Source organism: Rhinatrema bivittatum, chromosome 4, assembly GCF_901001135.1.
Source record: "Rhinatrema bivittatum chromosome 4, aRhiBiv1.1, whole genome shotgun sequence".
Classification (NCBI taxonomy): Eukaryota; Metazoa; Chordata; class Amphibia; order Gymnophiona; family Rhinatrematidae; genus Rhinatrema; species Rhinatrema bivittatum.
Genome location: NC_042618.1, coordinates 423,751,206 through 423,767,160, shown reverse-complemented (window position 1 = coordinate 423,767,160; position 15,955 = coordinate 423,751,206). Strand labels below are relative to the sequence as shown.

The 15,955-nt window shown below is 44.2% G+C and overlaps 1 protein-coding gene across 2 annotated transcripts; it reads left to right on the top strand.

Annotated features, from left to right (window-relative positions):
* The first annotated feature begins 240 nt into the window (after window positions 1–240).
* CHCHD4 (coiled-coil-helix-coiled-coil-helix domain containing 4) lies at window positions 241–14,404 on the top strand. Of its 2 annotated transcripts, none has more exons than XM_029601375.1 (3): window positions 241–798; window positions 2,680–2,778; window positions 12,691–14,404. In XM_029601375.1, exons 1-3 carry the CDS (start codon window positions 777–779, stop codon window positions 12,990–12,992), a joined length of 423 nt encoding a protein of 140 aa, XP_029457235.1. In that variant the 5' UTR covers window positions 241–776; the 3' UTR covers window positions 12,993–14,404. The 2 variants fall into 2 exon arrangements, with proteins under 2 accessions (XP_029457235.1, XP_029457234.1); XM_029601374.1 differs by lacking the exon at window positions 241–798 and adding an exon at window positions 1,269–1,347.
* The last annotated feature ends 1,551 nt before the right edge of the window (window positions 14,405–15,955 follow it).

The following is a 15,955-nucleotide window of genomic DNA, read 5'->3' as shown; positions in this document are numbered from 1 at the left end:
AGTTGTATTTACAAAATTAATTGCTTTATGAGGATGGTGCTGCAAGAAGAAGCACACATACACAAGTGCTATAGCTCTCCCCCACGTGACCACATGTACGCTGCTTTCTTCCCACCATAAACGTCAGATCTATGGGCGCTGAGCCGAGAGCCTGACGGCAAATGGGTAAACACCAGTCGCATTCTGATGCAGTCGACCTTGTCGTGTCGTCTCTGATTGGCTGCTACCTGTGGGTCATTACTCTATGACTGACAGATTGTATGGTGGAGGGACGTCCTGCTCAGACAAAGAAAAATGGTGTGGTTGCTATAGAACTCAACCAGCCAGTCGCCGAGCCCAAAACTAACCCAACCTGAGGACTTTTCTCGCACAACGGCAAAAAAAAAAAATATAGCCCAGCTGGGCATGAAATACCCCAATCTGGCAACATTGCTTTGCTTCTATTAGTAATGTTCACATGAGAGTTGTTTCCTGGCAGAACGCCCTCTTCCTGCGACTCTGCCTCCGTCAGGCATTATCTAATGCACACCCAGGTGGAGGTCCTTGCGGTTCTCCCCCCTCCTTTTCTCAGGCTGCGGACGGAACAGCACTGAGCAGTGATTGGAAGGGGGCCTTGCATTCAGGGACGCAGACTGTGAGGTCATCGCCTGCGCCGAACGCTATCGCTGGACGCTGTGCATGGGGAGGTTGGAGACGGCCTGGAGGGCGCAGTGACGGGGGAGCCACGTGTGGACAGCGCCGAAGCATTGTAGGCCATCGCCGGGCCGGGCCCAGCCATGTCCTACTGCCGGCAGGAAGGTGCGGGGCGGTGGTTACACAGTGCCAATGTCATGGGGACAGGGAAGGGCAGAGCATGAAAGTACTGCTCGCGGCTTAGGCTAGAAATGCTTTTGGTTCTATTAGTTAATGTGCTTGCCAGATTTTAATGTACTTTATCAGTGAATATGCTTGTTAATTATTTTTAGATTTTTTTTAATTGAATTGTGTTAATATGTGTTGTAAACTGCTTTCGGTCCTTTTCTGGAAAGGTATAGGGCCCAGGCTGAATCAATTGCAGTGGGACCGGCTGAAATGATAGTATAGGATTGGGACTACCATGGTGGTGCGGGATCCCTCAAAATGCACGGCCCTAGGGCGGTCACAACTATTCACTCCCCCCCACCCAAAGAATGGCCCTGTCTGAAGTAAAGTTGTCTGTAAATAATAGAATAGAGATGAGGGAGATTCCTGGTTTGAAGTATGTGACTACTGTCTTCTGTTTTGTAGAGAAGTCAGTACAAAGGATGATAAAAAAGAATCTGAATTCGAGAAAGCATAGGACAAGCACAGGGGATCTCAGAGGGAGTGGTAAGAATTGCAGAGCTGAGCAGTTGATATGACTGGGCAGACTAGATAGGCAGTATGGTATTTTTCTGCCATCAGGTTTTCATATGTGATGTTTTCAGCACTGCATCATAAACAGTGTTGCAGTGCTCCCCTTGAGGAGGGGAAATCTATTGCTTAAGAGCTATGAGCAAGTTAAGAACATAAGAACATAAGAAAATGCCATACTGGGTCAGACCAAGGGTCCATCAAGCCCAGCATCCTGTTTCCAACAGTGGCCAATCCAGGCCATAAGAACCTGGCAAGTACCCAAAAACTAAGTCTATTCCATGTAACCATTGCTAATGGCAGTGGCTATTCTCTAAGTGAACCTAATAGCAGGTAATGGACTTCTCCTCCAAGAACTTATCCAATCCTTTTTTAAACACAGCTATACTACCTGCACGAACCACATTCTCTGGCAACAAATTCCAGAGTTTAATTGTGCGTTGAGTAAAAAAGAACTTTCTCCGATTAGTTTTAAATGTGCCCCATGCTAACTTCATGGAGTGTCCCCTAGTCCTTCTACTATCTGAAAGAGTAAATAACCGATTCACATCTACCCGTTCTAGACCTCTCATGATTTTAAACACCTCTATCATATCCCCCCTCAGTCGTCTCTTCTCCAAGCTGAAAAGTCCTAATCTCTTTAGTCTTTCCTCATAGGGGAGTTGTTCCATTCCCCTTATCATTTTGGTAGCCCTTCTCTGTACCTTCTCCATCGCAATTATATCTTTTTTGAGATGCGGCGACCAGAATTGTACACAGTATTCAAGGTGCGGTCTCACCATGGACCTGGGTTTCAACTTCAGTTTGTACCAAGAGCCTCATGGGCTGGGTTTCAACTTCAGTTTGTACCAAGAGCCTCATGGGCTGCTCTGATGCATTCTTTGGCAACCAGGACAGACACCTTTGCTCCTTTTGACCTGGAGCATGGCTGACCCATAAGGTTTGCAAAATGGTCTGTTATTTTACTAACCAAACATCTTTGTGGATATCCTGAAATCCAGAGTTTATTGCAGCCCGTAAGGACCAGCCTTGGTCACATTAATCTGAGGAATCTTTGAGGACTACTTGATCCAAGAGGTGGGGTGAGGGCTTAATGAATGAAGGAGAAGTGAATTTTGGGGCCAAGGGATTCAGAATTATAGTAGCAGTTTTTGTTTTTATGCTGACTGTTTTTGTACCTCTCAGCCCCTGAATTAAATATATGTAAAGAATTGCTCAGAGGAGTTTTTTTTTTTTGTTTTGTTTTTTTTTTTTGCATATTGACAGCTGCTGAATCCAAATTTTATTTTTGTTCCCTTATCATGCTAGGAAAGGACAAAATTATATTTGTGACCAAAGAGGATCATGAAACACCAAGTAGTGCTGAGCTAATTGCAGATGACCCTAATGACCCTTATGAAGACCAAGGTCAGTGATAATGTTGTAATAATAAGTTTGAACTACTAAGAAGTATAAAAAGAAAAAAAAAACTTGTTTTCAGTGTACTTTCTTGTCTATACATTAATATTCTTGTTATGGTTAAGCGGTGTTTTGGTGGATTCTTGGGTACTGAGGCAGATGACCACGCTCACGGGGAGTAACCCCGTGAGGTGCCACAGTACTTGGCTAAACGCAGACACACAAACACAGAGTTAGTTCTTTTATTAAACAGCTTGAAGTGTACCACCAGAGGTGGCAGTAGTGAAGTAGTCTGGATATAATAGTCTTAGGACCCTTCTCACCCCTTTGGTATAGGGGGATTCCGGTGTAGGTTTCCCAGCATGGATATGAGAGACTGAGAGTTAGATTACTCACTAGATGGTTGCTGTTGGTATGCAATTCCACCAGGTTGAAAAAGTTGGTAGCGGCACCGAGGCAGGGAGAGCAGGCTCTCAAGGAGCGAGAACCTGATCCCTGTAAGGCACCTGAAATAAAGCAGAGGGCCCCTGAGGAGCGGGTATCCAAGGTTAGCAATACCCCGAAGGGCAGAGAGAGAGAGCTTCCAGCAGAGTAGCTTAGACTGGCCGAAACCAATCGTTTGCTAACTCAACGAGCTAGCAACTTAGTACAGGCTATATACCCGGGTGGCGTGACGTCAGTAGAGGGGAATGCCCCCGAGGTTCACGCCAATGCTGGAATAGACATGGGTGGCGTGCACGTGCACATCCTGGTAGGCCCTTGGGAGGAGCATGGCGGGATTCAGCACCATAGCCGTTCCGGGGACGCCGAAGAGGTTGGCTTGTAGACGCGGTGGCAGCCATTTTCCCAAGGGAAGCGAGAGGAGCCGTGAACAAGGTGAGGCAAACGGGGCGAAGCCATCTAGCACCAAAGGACGCAACTATTCTAAAGAATCAATTATGTGCTTTTTGCCAAAAATTGCCTAATCCCTGGTCTATTATAGTGATTTTGGTGTAACATTTTGAATGCTTTAAAATATTCCTTGTGCCCTTCTTTCTTATATCTTATAAATGGAAAAGGTGACTCTAAATGGAGAAATATGTTTTAAGTAACCTCCTTCATAACCCCCAAAGGCCACTTTTATATAGATTTCTCTGGATTAGACTAAAAGGTTTGCTAATTTGCTTACTCCTGTGTGGAAGCTAAATATTTTTTTACTTAAAGCATTGATATACAGCTTACACAACATTCATAGCAGTTTCCTTTTTGTCCTGCAGATCAATCCACATCTGCAGGATTCCCCTACTTGCCAGTAGATGGAGGCAGAGAACTTTTTCCACATTGGGATAGCTGGGAGGTCCCTCAGTAGTTCTCTGCCTCCAATTAGGTGGGGGGTGTATACTGGGATAGCTAGGAACTATCAAAAAGAAAAAGAGAGAAGTAACAGGGCATGGTAGTTAGACTCCAGGGAGAACCTCTCTCACCTTTCAAAACAAAAACCCAGAGTAGTCCTAAGCAAGCTGCGGTCTGCAGAGGGCAGTTCCAGGAGGGGGAGGCACACGCTCATAGGGAGCGGTTTGGTGTCCTTAGCCATAGTGGCAGCAACATAGTGTTCTCCCTCTTCCAGCAGCAAGACTCATGGCCGAGAGGGACAGGAAATGCTCGCAATGTGGGACAAGAAGGAGGAGCTCCATCACAGGCTCCTTTTGCCCCCACTGTGATTGTAATCTGCTGGACGTAGACTGGAGAATCTCTTCTGTGGAATCTACCAGAAGGAGAGAGAGAGTGGGTGCCCTGCAAGGGGCTCTATTCAAACAAATGGTAATGGAATCCACAAGGGAAGGAGTTATTCGCAACCTAGTGCTCACTAATGGGGATAATGTCTCTAATATCTAGGTGGGTGCCCATCTCAGCACCAGTGATCATCAAACGGTATGGTTTGACATCGCAAACAGGATACGGAGAAGTCACACGAAGACCCGAGTTTTGCATTTCAGAAATACAGACTTTGTTGAAATTGGGATGTACCTGGAGGTAGAACTAGAAGACTGGGAGAAAATGAGAGAGGTGGAACAACAGTGGGCCAAACTAAAAGGAGCAATTACAAGGGCAACTAATCTATTTGTTAGAAAAGTAAACAAAAGTAAAAGAAATAAGAAACCAATCTGGTTCTCCAAGGAGGTGGCTGACAAAAGCAAAAAGAACAGCGTTCAAGAAATATAAAGGATCCCAAAAAGAGGAACACAGGGAAAAATATCTGGTGAAACTGAGGGAGATGAAAGAAATCAAAGCAAAAAGTCAGGCAGAAGAAAGGATTGCCAAAGAGGTACCGTGAGGTGAGAGAACCTTTTTCAGATACATCAGAGAAAGAAAGGTCTGAAGTGGTATAGTGAAATTGAAAGGTGAGAAATGGCTGAAATATTAAACAAATAATTCAGTTCTGTTTTCATTAAAGAAGACACCAGAGAAGGACCGTTGCTAGTTAACAAGATTGTGGATAGGGATGGAGTAGACAAAACTCTGTTTACAGAAGAGAATGCATGGGAAGAGCTAGGAAAACTGAAAGTGGATAAGTCCATGGGGCCGGATGAGGTGCATCCCAGAATACCGAGGGAGCTCAGAGATGTACTAGCGGGTCCACTGAAGGACCTATTCAATAGATCCCTGGAAATGGGAGTGGTGCCACAAGATTGGAGAAGAGTGGTGGTGGTCCCACTTCACAAGAGTGGTAGAGAGGAGGCTGGGAACTACAGGCTGGTTAGTCTCACCTTAGTGGTAGGAAAATTAATGGAGACTCTGCTGAAGGAAAGGATAGTGAACTATCTACAATCAGGGGGGTTGCTTGACCCGAGGCAGCATGGATTCACCAGAGGAAGATCCTGTCAGACAAATCTGATTTTTTTTTTATTGGGTGACTAGAGAATTGGATCATGGAAGAGCGCTCACTGTGATTATTTTGATTGTAGTAAAGCTTTTGATGCGGTCCCATGTAGAAGACTCGTGAATAAATTGAGAAACTTGGGAGTGGGTGCCAAGGTGGTAGCATGGATTGCAAACTGGTTGACTGACAGGAGACAGCATGTAATGGTAAATGGAACCTACACTGAAGAAAGATCCCTAGAGTGCCAGAGGGATCAGTTTTGGGACTGATTCTGTTCAATATTTTTGCGAGCGATTTGGCGGAAGGGATAGAAGGTAAAGTTTGTCTATTTGCTGATGATACGAAGACCTGCAATAGAGTGGACACGTCTGAAGGGGTAGAGAGAAAGTGATTTAAGAGAGCTTGAAGAGTGGTCAAAGATTTGGTAGCTGGGAACCGAAGCGACGGCGCACGTGCCCACAGAGAGGGCTCTGAGTGCCCCCTCTGGCACACGTGCCATAGGTTCGTCACCACTGCCCTAGAGGGAAGAAGGCGAGGCTCAGTGTTGAAAACTGAGTTTTCCACAGAATTTATCTTGCTAATGCACTAGGCCTGTAAGGAAATAATAGCCAAAGGGTCTGCATTAGAAGGTGTTCTGGGAGGTGGTTCCCCTATGGGGTCTCAACACACTCCAGGTTTAAAGAAACTGAGGTCAGAGGGAACTCCCCTCTTGCCCCCCCCCCCCCCCGCCCCCTCCTTCCCTCTGGTTTGGGGAGTGAGACGGGGGATTTAGAACTCTCAAGGGAAGCTCCTGTGGTGGAGGAGGGGAGTGATGGAGGAGATGTAGCAGTGAGACTTTGTAGGAAGGAAAAACTGAGCCGCCTCATAGTAAAGGTTATGTAAACCAACAGGAGTCAGGCAAGGAAACTTTTTTTTATTATATTTATTTAGACATTTTATATTCTGTCGTTCTGTATATAGATCACACCGGTTTACAAAGTGACATTCATACTTATAGCTCAACCAACAATGATTTGTTACAGAGGTGTTATTCATAGACACACATTTATCAAGTGAAATTTCTAGTATATATTAATAACAGGTCTGGTACTTAAGGCAAAGAGTATTTAATATAAATTGAAATCAAAGTTTTCCCATCTTATTCAGTGGGTTGTTTTTGAGAATCTTACATTTTCTCGTTTTGATTTATTCTTCATGATTCGATTTATCTTGTGTCCTTCTTGACTTCGTAGTTTTGTATATTCTGAGGTTTTTAAGTTGATTTTGTATGTGTTTTTTGAATAGCCAATCCCAAAAGGTAAAAGGAAACCAGCAAAAGCCTTTCCCTTCCACCCTGCTATAGAGGAGATGATTGAGGGAAACTAGGTAGCACCCAATTCAGCCCTGAAAGCAAGATCCTTAATGACCTCCCTCTACCCGCTACAACTGGGGGAGGTAGATAGGTTACTGAAAGTCCCAAAGGTAGACTCCCCAGTGACAGCAGTGTCAGAAAAGACAACTATACCAGTAGAAGGGGGTCGCCTCCATAAGAGATGCACAGGATAGAAAGAAGCCTTCTTGAAGAAAGCCTTTGAGACAGCCAGTTTCTTTACAAGCAGTGGTATGTGGGGGCTATGTAGCTAGAGCGTTGGTCAAATGGCTTCAGCAGTTCCAGGAAGAAATGCTAGGGATAGGAGAGAGCCCAGGAGATATGGCCCGAATAGAGTCGGGGACTGCCTTTCTGGCAGACACACTGTATGATCTCAGCAGAACCTCAGCCAAGTAGATGGCATTGGCATTGGTGGTGGTGGCAAAGAGATTTTTGTAGCTCAGACAGTGGGTGGCAGATGCACTCTCGAAAGCAAGGTTAAGTGTCCTGCCCTTCAAAGTGCGTTTCCTCTTTGGGGAAGAATTAGATTCTCCAGTGAAGAGCCTGGTAGATTGATAGCCACAGAGACTCCTGGAGATAGACCCAAAGGTCCCTTGAGGCTCTTTAAACAAAAAGAAAAATCAAAGAATGTAGAGGGTTTAGGCAAGTAGTGAGAGTCCCAGCTAGTCAAGGATTTAGACCCCAACTGAGACAGCCCTTTTGAGTAGCATAGGGCTGGGTTAGAGATAAAGCCTCCAGAACTCCTGGGGAGTTTAAAGGGGCTAAGCAGGGGCGGCTCTATAATGAGGTAGGGTGAGGCGGTCGCTTCAGGCGGCAGAATTTTGAAGCGGCAAAAAATGCCTCTCTCAGAAGGTCGCTGTGGCATCCACCTTACCCTACCGCGGCTGCCTCAGCTCAGGCCGGCAGTGGCTGGGAAGAACGGAGAGAGGCTGGGGTCTCTGCCAGAGCTCAGGCCAGCGGCGACTGAAGAAGAACGGCGAGAAGCTGGGGCTGCCACTGGAGCTCAGGCCGGAGGTGGCTGAAGCAGTGGTGTAGCCTCGGGTGGGCTGTGGGCCACCCAAACAGCGTTGCCCGACAGCCCAAGAAGAGAGGCCCTGTCACAGGGCCACAGTGAACACACTGAGCAAGAGGAGGAACAGGTCCACAATACTGCCGAGAAGAGGAGGAGGCCCGTGGCGCTGTCGGTCTAAGAAAAAAAAAAACAACACTGGAAGGCGCCCAGTCTTCTGCTCCTCCACTTGTGCTGGCCCTGCACATTCGAAACCCATGCAGCCAGTAAGTTATCTATGCTGATCTCGTGCATCGCGAGATCAGCATAGAGGAGTGCTAGTCGCGTGAGTTTAGAATACCGCAGGCAGACGCACGAGGAGCAGCAGCAGAACAGGCTGCCTCTTTTGCTACTATTTGTGTTTTGTGTGTTTATATGTGAATGGGAGCCTGCCTAGGGGTGGGAGTGGTGGTGGTGGGGGGGAGGAGGGGTGTGTGTGTGTGAATGGGAGCCTTCCTGGAAGTGGGGGTACCGGGGGGGGGTGTGTGAATGGGAGCCTGCCTGGAAGTGGAGGTGCGGGAGTGTATGTGAATGTGGGAGCCTGCCTGAATAAGAGTGTGTTTGTGGATGGTAGCCTGCCTGTGGAGGGGTGTGTGTGTGTGTGAATGCGACACTGCCTGGGGGGCTGGAGTGTGTGAATGAGAGCCTACCTGAAGGGGGGTGTTTAAGAGAGAGCATATAGAAATGAGAACTTATGATATGGGAGTGGGAGCCTGCATATAAGAGTGAGAGCCTGTGTGTGTACGTATTTATCGAAGTGTGAGCAGGCTCCTGCATGTGAGAATGAGAGCCTGTGTGTGAGAGAGAGCATGGAAGAGTGAGATCCTGTGTAAGAAAGCATGTGTGTGTGAAAGAACATGTGAGAGAATGTGTGTGTGGGTGTGTGTGTGTATATGAAGGAGGAAGACAGAATAAAAGAGACCCTGGAAAAGGAAAAGATAGACAAGGGGATAAAAGCCTGGGACCAACTGATTAGAAAAATAAAATTAGACGACAAAGGTAAAAAAAATATATTTTGCTTTTCAGCAATTGGAATATACCATCTTTTTGGGAATTTGCATTTCTTATATATTTGCTTTTACTTCAGTATTCCAGTGCTCACAAAGTATGGTTTCACAGGCTGTCCATTTGTCTCTAATTTGTAGTACCTTATTCTGTCTTAGGTAAGGGTCTGTCTGTGTTGTGCATGTGTGACAGAAATGCAGTATAGTTTCTCTGTAGGGATTTGTAGCAGTCTGGTTTGTTCTGTTTGCCCATTAGGTAGTGTATTAGTGTTCTAGGGCCTGGTGTAATGTTTGCCTTGCTGCCTTTTCATAGATAAGGCTGCTGCTGTTTGAGTCCTGAGAGTTACTGCTGTTATGGTATGGTAAAGTTTGTTTGTTTATTTGCAGGGTTGGCGTTACTTTACAAACAGGCCGATACAATATGGATGCGCTAACAAAAAAATGTATCCGCTTTGGTGCCTGCTTTTTAAACGTGCGCACGCAATACATAATGCAAATGAGGGGTCGTGCTAAAAGGAGGCGCCAGGGGCAATTACGTGCCCCTAGCGCCTCCTTGGCCCAGGAGAAGTGGCTGTCAGCGGGTTTTGACGAAAACAATCGCTCAGTTTTACGAGCATCTGTTTTCCTAACCTGACCTGCTGGCACAATTTTTTTTTTTTTTTTTTTTTTTTAACTTTTTTGGTTCCTTCGACTTAATATCGCTAGGATATTAAGACTGAGGATTACAGAAAAGAGTATTTTCTGCTTTTCTGTACACTTCTTCTGGCTGCTCAGAAATTAACACCTGCCCTTAGGGAAGCGCTAATTTTTTAGCGTAAAATGTGCAGATTGGCCGCACATATTTTTTTTCCAGTAACCCTGGCGAATAACTTATAGCCTCATCAACATGCATTTGCATATGATGAGCACTGTTAGTTTCCGGGAGGGTTGGACACGCATTTTTGATATGCTAAACTGGGGTAGTGGAGATGTGTGTGTGTGTGTGTGGGAAAACACATGTCCAAATCGTAAAACGGCGCACTAGCCTGGGCGCGCTTTACTGAATCAGCCTGAAAGTATTTGGCATTGAAGGGAATGTGTTTTGCTGTCATTGAGGTGACACCGGAATTTGAATTTTTTTTTTTTTTGCTTGTCCTAGTTCTCTTCTGCACTTGTTGCAAATCGTATGATGATTATTATTATTGCTGTTTTGTAGTTTTTATGCATTTTTAGAAAGCAGATTCATAACAATATATTTGTTTTATTACATGATTGGATTAAATGTTTCTGAAATATTTTTTGTTTATTTTTTACATGATATTGTGTATTTATAAACTGCAATAAATTATACAATATGTTAATATAAATAAGGTATTTTTAATGTTGGTAAGTGCTTGAAGTAATAGAATTAAAATATTTTAAAATGTCACTCATGCATGATGGCTGTTGCAGACTACTCAGAAATCCATTATAAAGTGCATGCTACGACATTTATTAATAAGAGTACAATTAGTAGGGCCTAGCTCTTTATGTCTGCTGCCCACCCATGTTAACCTTGGGCCCTCCCAAAAAAATCAGTTCTGGCTACGCCACTGGGCTGAAGAAGAACAGAGAGAGCCCCCACATGAGAGAGAGGCAGCTTGCGTGCGTGCGTGTGTGTGTGAGAGATTGCGAGCCTGGTGGGGGGGTGTGAGAGCATGTTTGAGGGTGCTTTTGTGTGGGTGCCAGAGAGAGGGGGCCAGCGGGGGTGCCATCTCATCCTTGAGCCACCCCTGGGGCTAAGTGATGGTCGGGGGGGGGGGGGGGGGGGGGCCACCCTGAACCTCCTCCAGTGAGCAGTCGCCTAACACTATTTTTCAAGGAGTGGGCCCAAGTCACAGGTGGACACTGGAGGTGATCTGCTTAGGGTACTCTCTGGAGTTGGCTACCACAGTACCAGATACTTTTTGGAGTCCACCTGCAGATCGCAGGAGAAAAGCGAGGCAATAAGTTTGACCCTAGACAAACTGGTGGCACTAGAAGCGATAGTACCAGTTCCAGTCCCCATACTTTGTAGTACCCAAAGAAGAAGGGGCGTTTCGCTCAGTATTAGACTTGGAAAAAAGACAATTGAGATGACATAAGATAGAGGTTTATAAAATCAAGAGTGGGGTGGAATGTGTAAACAGGGGACAGTTATTTACCCTTCCAAATAGTATTAAAATACTAAAATTAACAAGCATTAGATTTAAAACAAATCACAAAGTGTTTTTTTTTTTCACACAATGCACAATCAAGCTGTGGAGTCTGCTGCTGGAGGAAGTAATCAAGGCACCTAGCATAGTAGGGTTTAAAAGACAATTGGATATGTTCCTGGAGGAAAAGTCCATAATAAACATTTAATGACTCTGAAGATGGCTCTGTGGCACTGGAATGAATGGGAATCAAAGCCTAAGACTGAAGCTACAAATTGAGTGAGCCACAAGTACCTGGGATCCGTCGGGTACTAGTGACCTGCATTGGCCACTGTTAGAAGGGATGCTGGGCTCAATGGATCTTGGTCTGACCCAGCCTGGCATTGGTGTTCAGGTCTGATATCCCTAATAGATCAACTTCCTTAGTTTGTTTGACTCTTCTCTACTCACTAAATCAGAGGTCATAAGCCCCTCTCAGTTGAACTGAATGTTGGGAATCAAATCACTCACACAAAGGAGCAGTATCTAAGTTACAGAAAATGTTATGACCTGCACTTGCTATTACTCATTTGCTTTCAAATAAACTATACAGGGGATGATAGCTCCTGTGATGTAATAGTTAACAATAAAGGCCAGGTAATACTTTTTCAGGGACTGATCTGGTTGAATTTTTAAAATTCTTTGCAGATCAGGGACTGATCTGCAAAGAATTTAAAAGGCCTCAGCATTACCATAGACCAGTACATCTTGATAACCCAGCACTCCGTAGTGGTATCACTCGGTCTTAACACAGAGTACCACCGAGTCCTGAATACATCATGTGGCAAAACTTCAGTGGTCAAGTAATTATAAAATACAATCTGTCCACCAGTTTTCATCAGTAAGTTGCCAAATGACTTCTAAATTTTGAAAGCGATTAACTAGCTAAAAGACAAAAATGTGCTTAGAATATATTATAAACTTAGAATACTGGAGCTGTGCCACTTACACTTATTCCCTAAACAAATATCTATTATTTCAGTGAGAAGCAGATCTGTAGCTATATAGAATAGTTTAACTTTTTGTTTCTTTACATTTGATTATTTGCATTTGATTGCAGATTCAAGACAAATTACAATATTATACTTATATCTTGTAAGAGCTAATCTTCTTATATACATATCAAATCAAATCATATATATATATATATATATATATATATTAATTACATCAAGCCAGTGTCCTGTCTCTAACAGTGGCCAGTCTGGATCACAAGTACCTGGTAGATTCCAAAGAATAGGTCCATTCCTTGTTGCTCATTACTACAGATAAGGAATGTCATTTTTAAGGTCTTTCAGAACTGTTGTTGAAATATAGTATGACCATAATGCAATAACTCTGGACACCAGTTTTCTGGGAGATCCTGTCTCTTACCAGTAATTAATAAATAACAGACTCTGGTGCAATTGAACTTTCTCATCTTCTTTTTTTTTTTCCCACCTGTTCAGGACTGATTTTACCAAATGGAGACATCAACTGGAACTGCCCCTGCCTTGGTGGAATGGCCAGTGGTCCCTGTGGGGAACAATTTAAGTCAGCCTTCTCCTGTTTCCACTATAGCAGCGAGGAAATAAAGGGATCAGACTGTGTGGAGCAGTTTCGAGCCATGCAAGAGTGCATGCAAAAATTCCCAGACCTGTACCCCCAGGAAGAGGAGGAGGAGGAGGTGAAAGACCAGGAAGGCAACGAGGCAGAGATGCTATCACCACCCACAGAGGCCATCCCAGTTGAAGAAAAGGCACTGAGCTAATGAAGAGGCGGGGATTCCACTCATCCCCAAATCTTACAGAAAATGTTAGTCGTCAAGAACTGCCTAGTTTCCCCCCCCCCCCCCCTTGATCGTTCTATACACTGTATCTTACAAAGTAATGGATTAAGTGGGGCATACATGTTGGCCTTCTGAGTCAGCCTAAAATAAGTCTTCACTAGAGGTTCAAAAGGAAAGGGATTCCAAACCGTCATCAAGAATAGATGTATATTTTTTTTAGAGGCATTGGTGAGCCCTTCACTCATATTTATCTTTTATCAACACCGTGTGCTGAAATGTAGAAGGTGGTTTATACACGCAAGAATATCTCAAGACCACAAGAAATAAACAGCTAAGACAAATTAACATTAGTTTTAATGAATTCTGATTAGTTGCCTTGAGGTTTTTCACTCTGACGGAAGCTGGATGCAGTGTTTTTTTATTTTTAAATATTGGGGGGGGGGGGGGGGGGAGTCAGATTACAAATAGTTCAGGTCTACATAAGCAAAATTCCTTAGAAATAAACCTATACTATTTAGAATAAGTAAGTTGGAAACTGGAAGCTTGAGTGGACTGGGACAGGAATGTCAGGCCTTTAACCTCTAGGTCACTTGAGGTCAGTGGTGATCAAAACCTGCTTCCAGTGAGTGGACCAGACAAAATGAGTTGTTTGGTCTTCATCCAGGTTCCAGTGGTCAGGTTTCCACGCTGCTGAAAACCACTATGCGGACTGGCTGCATAGCTGGCATTCTTGGCATAGATGCTAAGGATTGAGCGGGGCATGAGCACTGAACTCGCTCCTCTCCCCCCGGAGGGGATCTTTCGGAGCAGGCTTTTGGAGCCCGTTGGCAGGGCAGCCTGTGGGGGAAGCATGCACTGAACTGCCCATGCTGGACCTGCTCTGAGGATTTCAGATTCTAGTGCTGTCAGTCTCAAAACGTTTTGGTAAAGATTTAAAAATAAATGAATATATATATATATATAAAGCAAATCTTTTGTACCTTTTTTGTTTCTTGATGAGACAGAAGAACATATCTTGAAAATTGATGTAATTATGAATTTAGTCTTTTAAATTGGCTTCTTTTATTTTTTTGGGGGGGACCCTTTATCTGAAATACATGATCCTTGAGGTATAACTAGTGAGAAAGTAGAGTCCATTATGCTCCCTGTCCTGAATGTCCTATTCATGTGCTCCTGTTAGGGCCTATTCACCAGTAATACCCTCTTGTTTGGACCATCTACTGGAGCTTCCCCTTGAAACGTGAGACACAGCCGTGACCTGGAGTAATGGGCAAAGAAGAGAGAAAAGGGCTGGTTATACTCGGCATTTTTCCTACAGCCACAAATGGGCGAAACTCCCCTCAAATCCTCATTATGCCTTTAGTGTGTGTTTATTAAAGATGGTTTTACCTGTTGTTTGATGTCTCTTATTTGTTTTGTTATGAAGTAGGTGAGATTAATGTTGCATCTTGTTCTGTATTTATGATGGAACATTAGTCTTGGTGAACGAGTCAAGTTTAATGTTTCCAGGCGAAGTTAAAACAATTTGGATAATTGCTCTAGGGCTTGGGGGGACAGGGAAGTTCTTGGTTTCTCAAGAAGTGAGCCCCAGCTTATCGGGAGCCCTGCTGGCGACCAGAAAGGTGAATGATATGCATTTATAAGGAGTGGGTCCGTCCTACACATAGGAAACAGGCTTTGAAGGTTCTGGCATTGATTCTGTAAGTTTTCACGCACGACTATAGGTGAGGGCCAGCAGCAAAAGTAAAAAAAATGGTGTTAGCAAGGGATAAAAAGGTCTTGGATTGCTAACCAAGGACTTCATTGACTGTATTGTAAGAGAAAATACTGTGCGCTATGCCTGATGTTGCCATGATGAGGGAAAGGGACAACAGCGACCTTTCAGGGGAAAAGAGAATGGGTTATGGAAGTAACCCAGGACTTCATTCCCAGTCTAGATTCATCTCTTGCAGGGCTGAGCAAGCTTGTTTCACTCGGCTGATTGCACGAAGCCACAGGAAATCTGGTCTCTGTGAGGTACTTTACTAGCATGATGGTGTTACAGAGAAAACAAGGGGGAGACATTCTTTTTCTGGCCTTGGGTTGCCTCTTCAGTGATAGGCTGAGGGTGTACATTTTAAAACACTTCTCCTGGGAACCAGATTTAGAGGGCCCAATTGTGCTTGCTGTGCATCTGCAATAAATCTCAATGTGGTTTGGCCTTTCAGCCTCATGTGTGGTAACTTTTGTCAGTTATAGGGGTTTGAATTGTTGCATTTCTTTTTTTTTTTTAATTTTAAATATGCCTTTGATTCCCAGATATTTTATTTATTTATTTAACACTTTTTTATACCGACCTTCATAGTAAAACCATGAACAAGGGGATAACTGAGACAATAACTGAAGAGAATAACAATAGAGATGAATAAGGCAAAGTTACAATTAACAAGGAGTAAAAAACTTGGAAGCTTACAGCTGGAAAAAAAGAACAGATAGGAAAAACAAGTAGGAAGTGATTGCAACATGGTACAAAAGTACAATACGGATTATTGTGCATAGTACAAAAACTAAGTGGGTTAAAGCTTGAGATGCTTTAAACTGGATAACTCATGCTTAAAGCTTAAGAAGCTTTAAACCGGAGGTGTCAGGGTCCATCGTTTTAAAGGTTAGAGAACCAAATTGTCCAAGTGAGTGAAGGCGATTACTGATTGTCTGGGGGATCAGGGAAGGCTTGGTGAAAGAGCCACGTCTTGAGTTTTTTTCTGAAGGTTAAGAGGCAGGGTTCCAATCTGAGGTTTGAGGGGATGTTATTCCAAATGGATGGTCCTGCTATTGAAAATGCTCGGTCTTTGGTAGAAGAAAGGCGTGTGGCTTTCATGGGGGGGAAGTTCAGAGTGCCTTTATGGATATCTCTGATAGGTCTGTTGGAGGAGTATAGAGTTAAGGGAATTTCGAGGTCGAGTTGG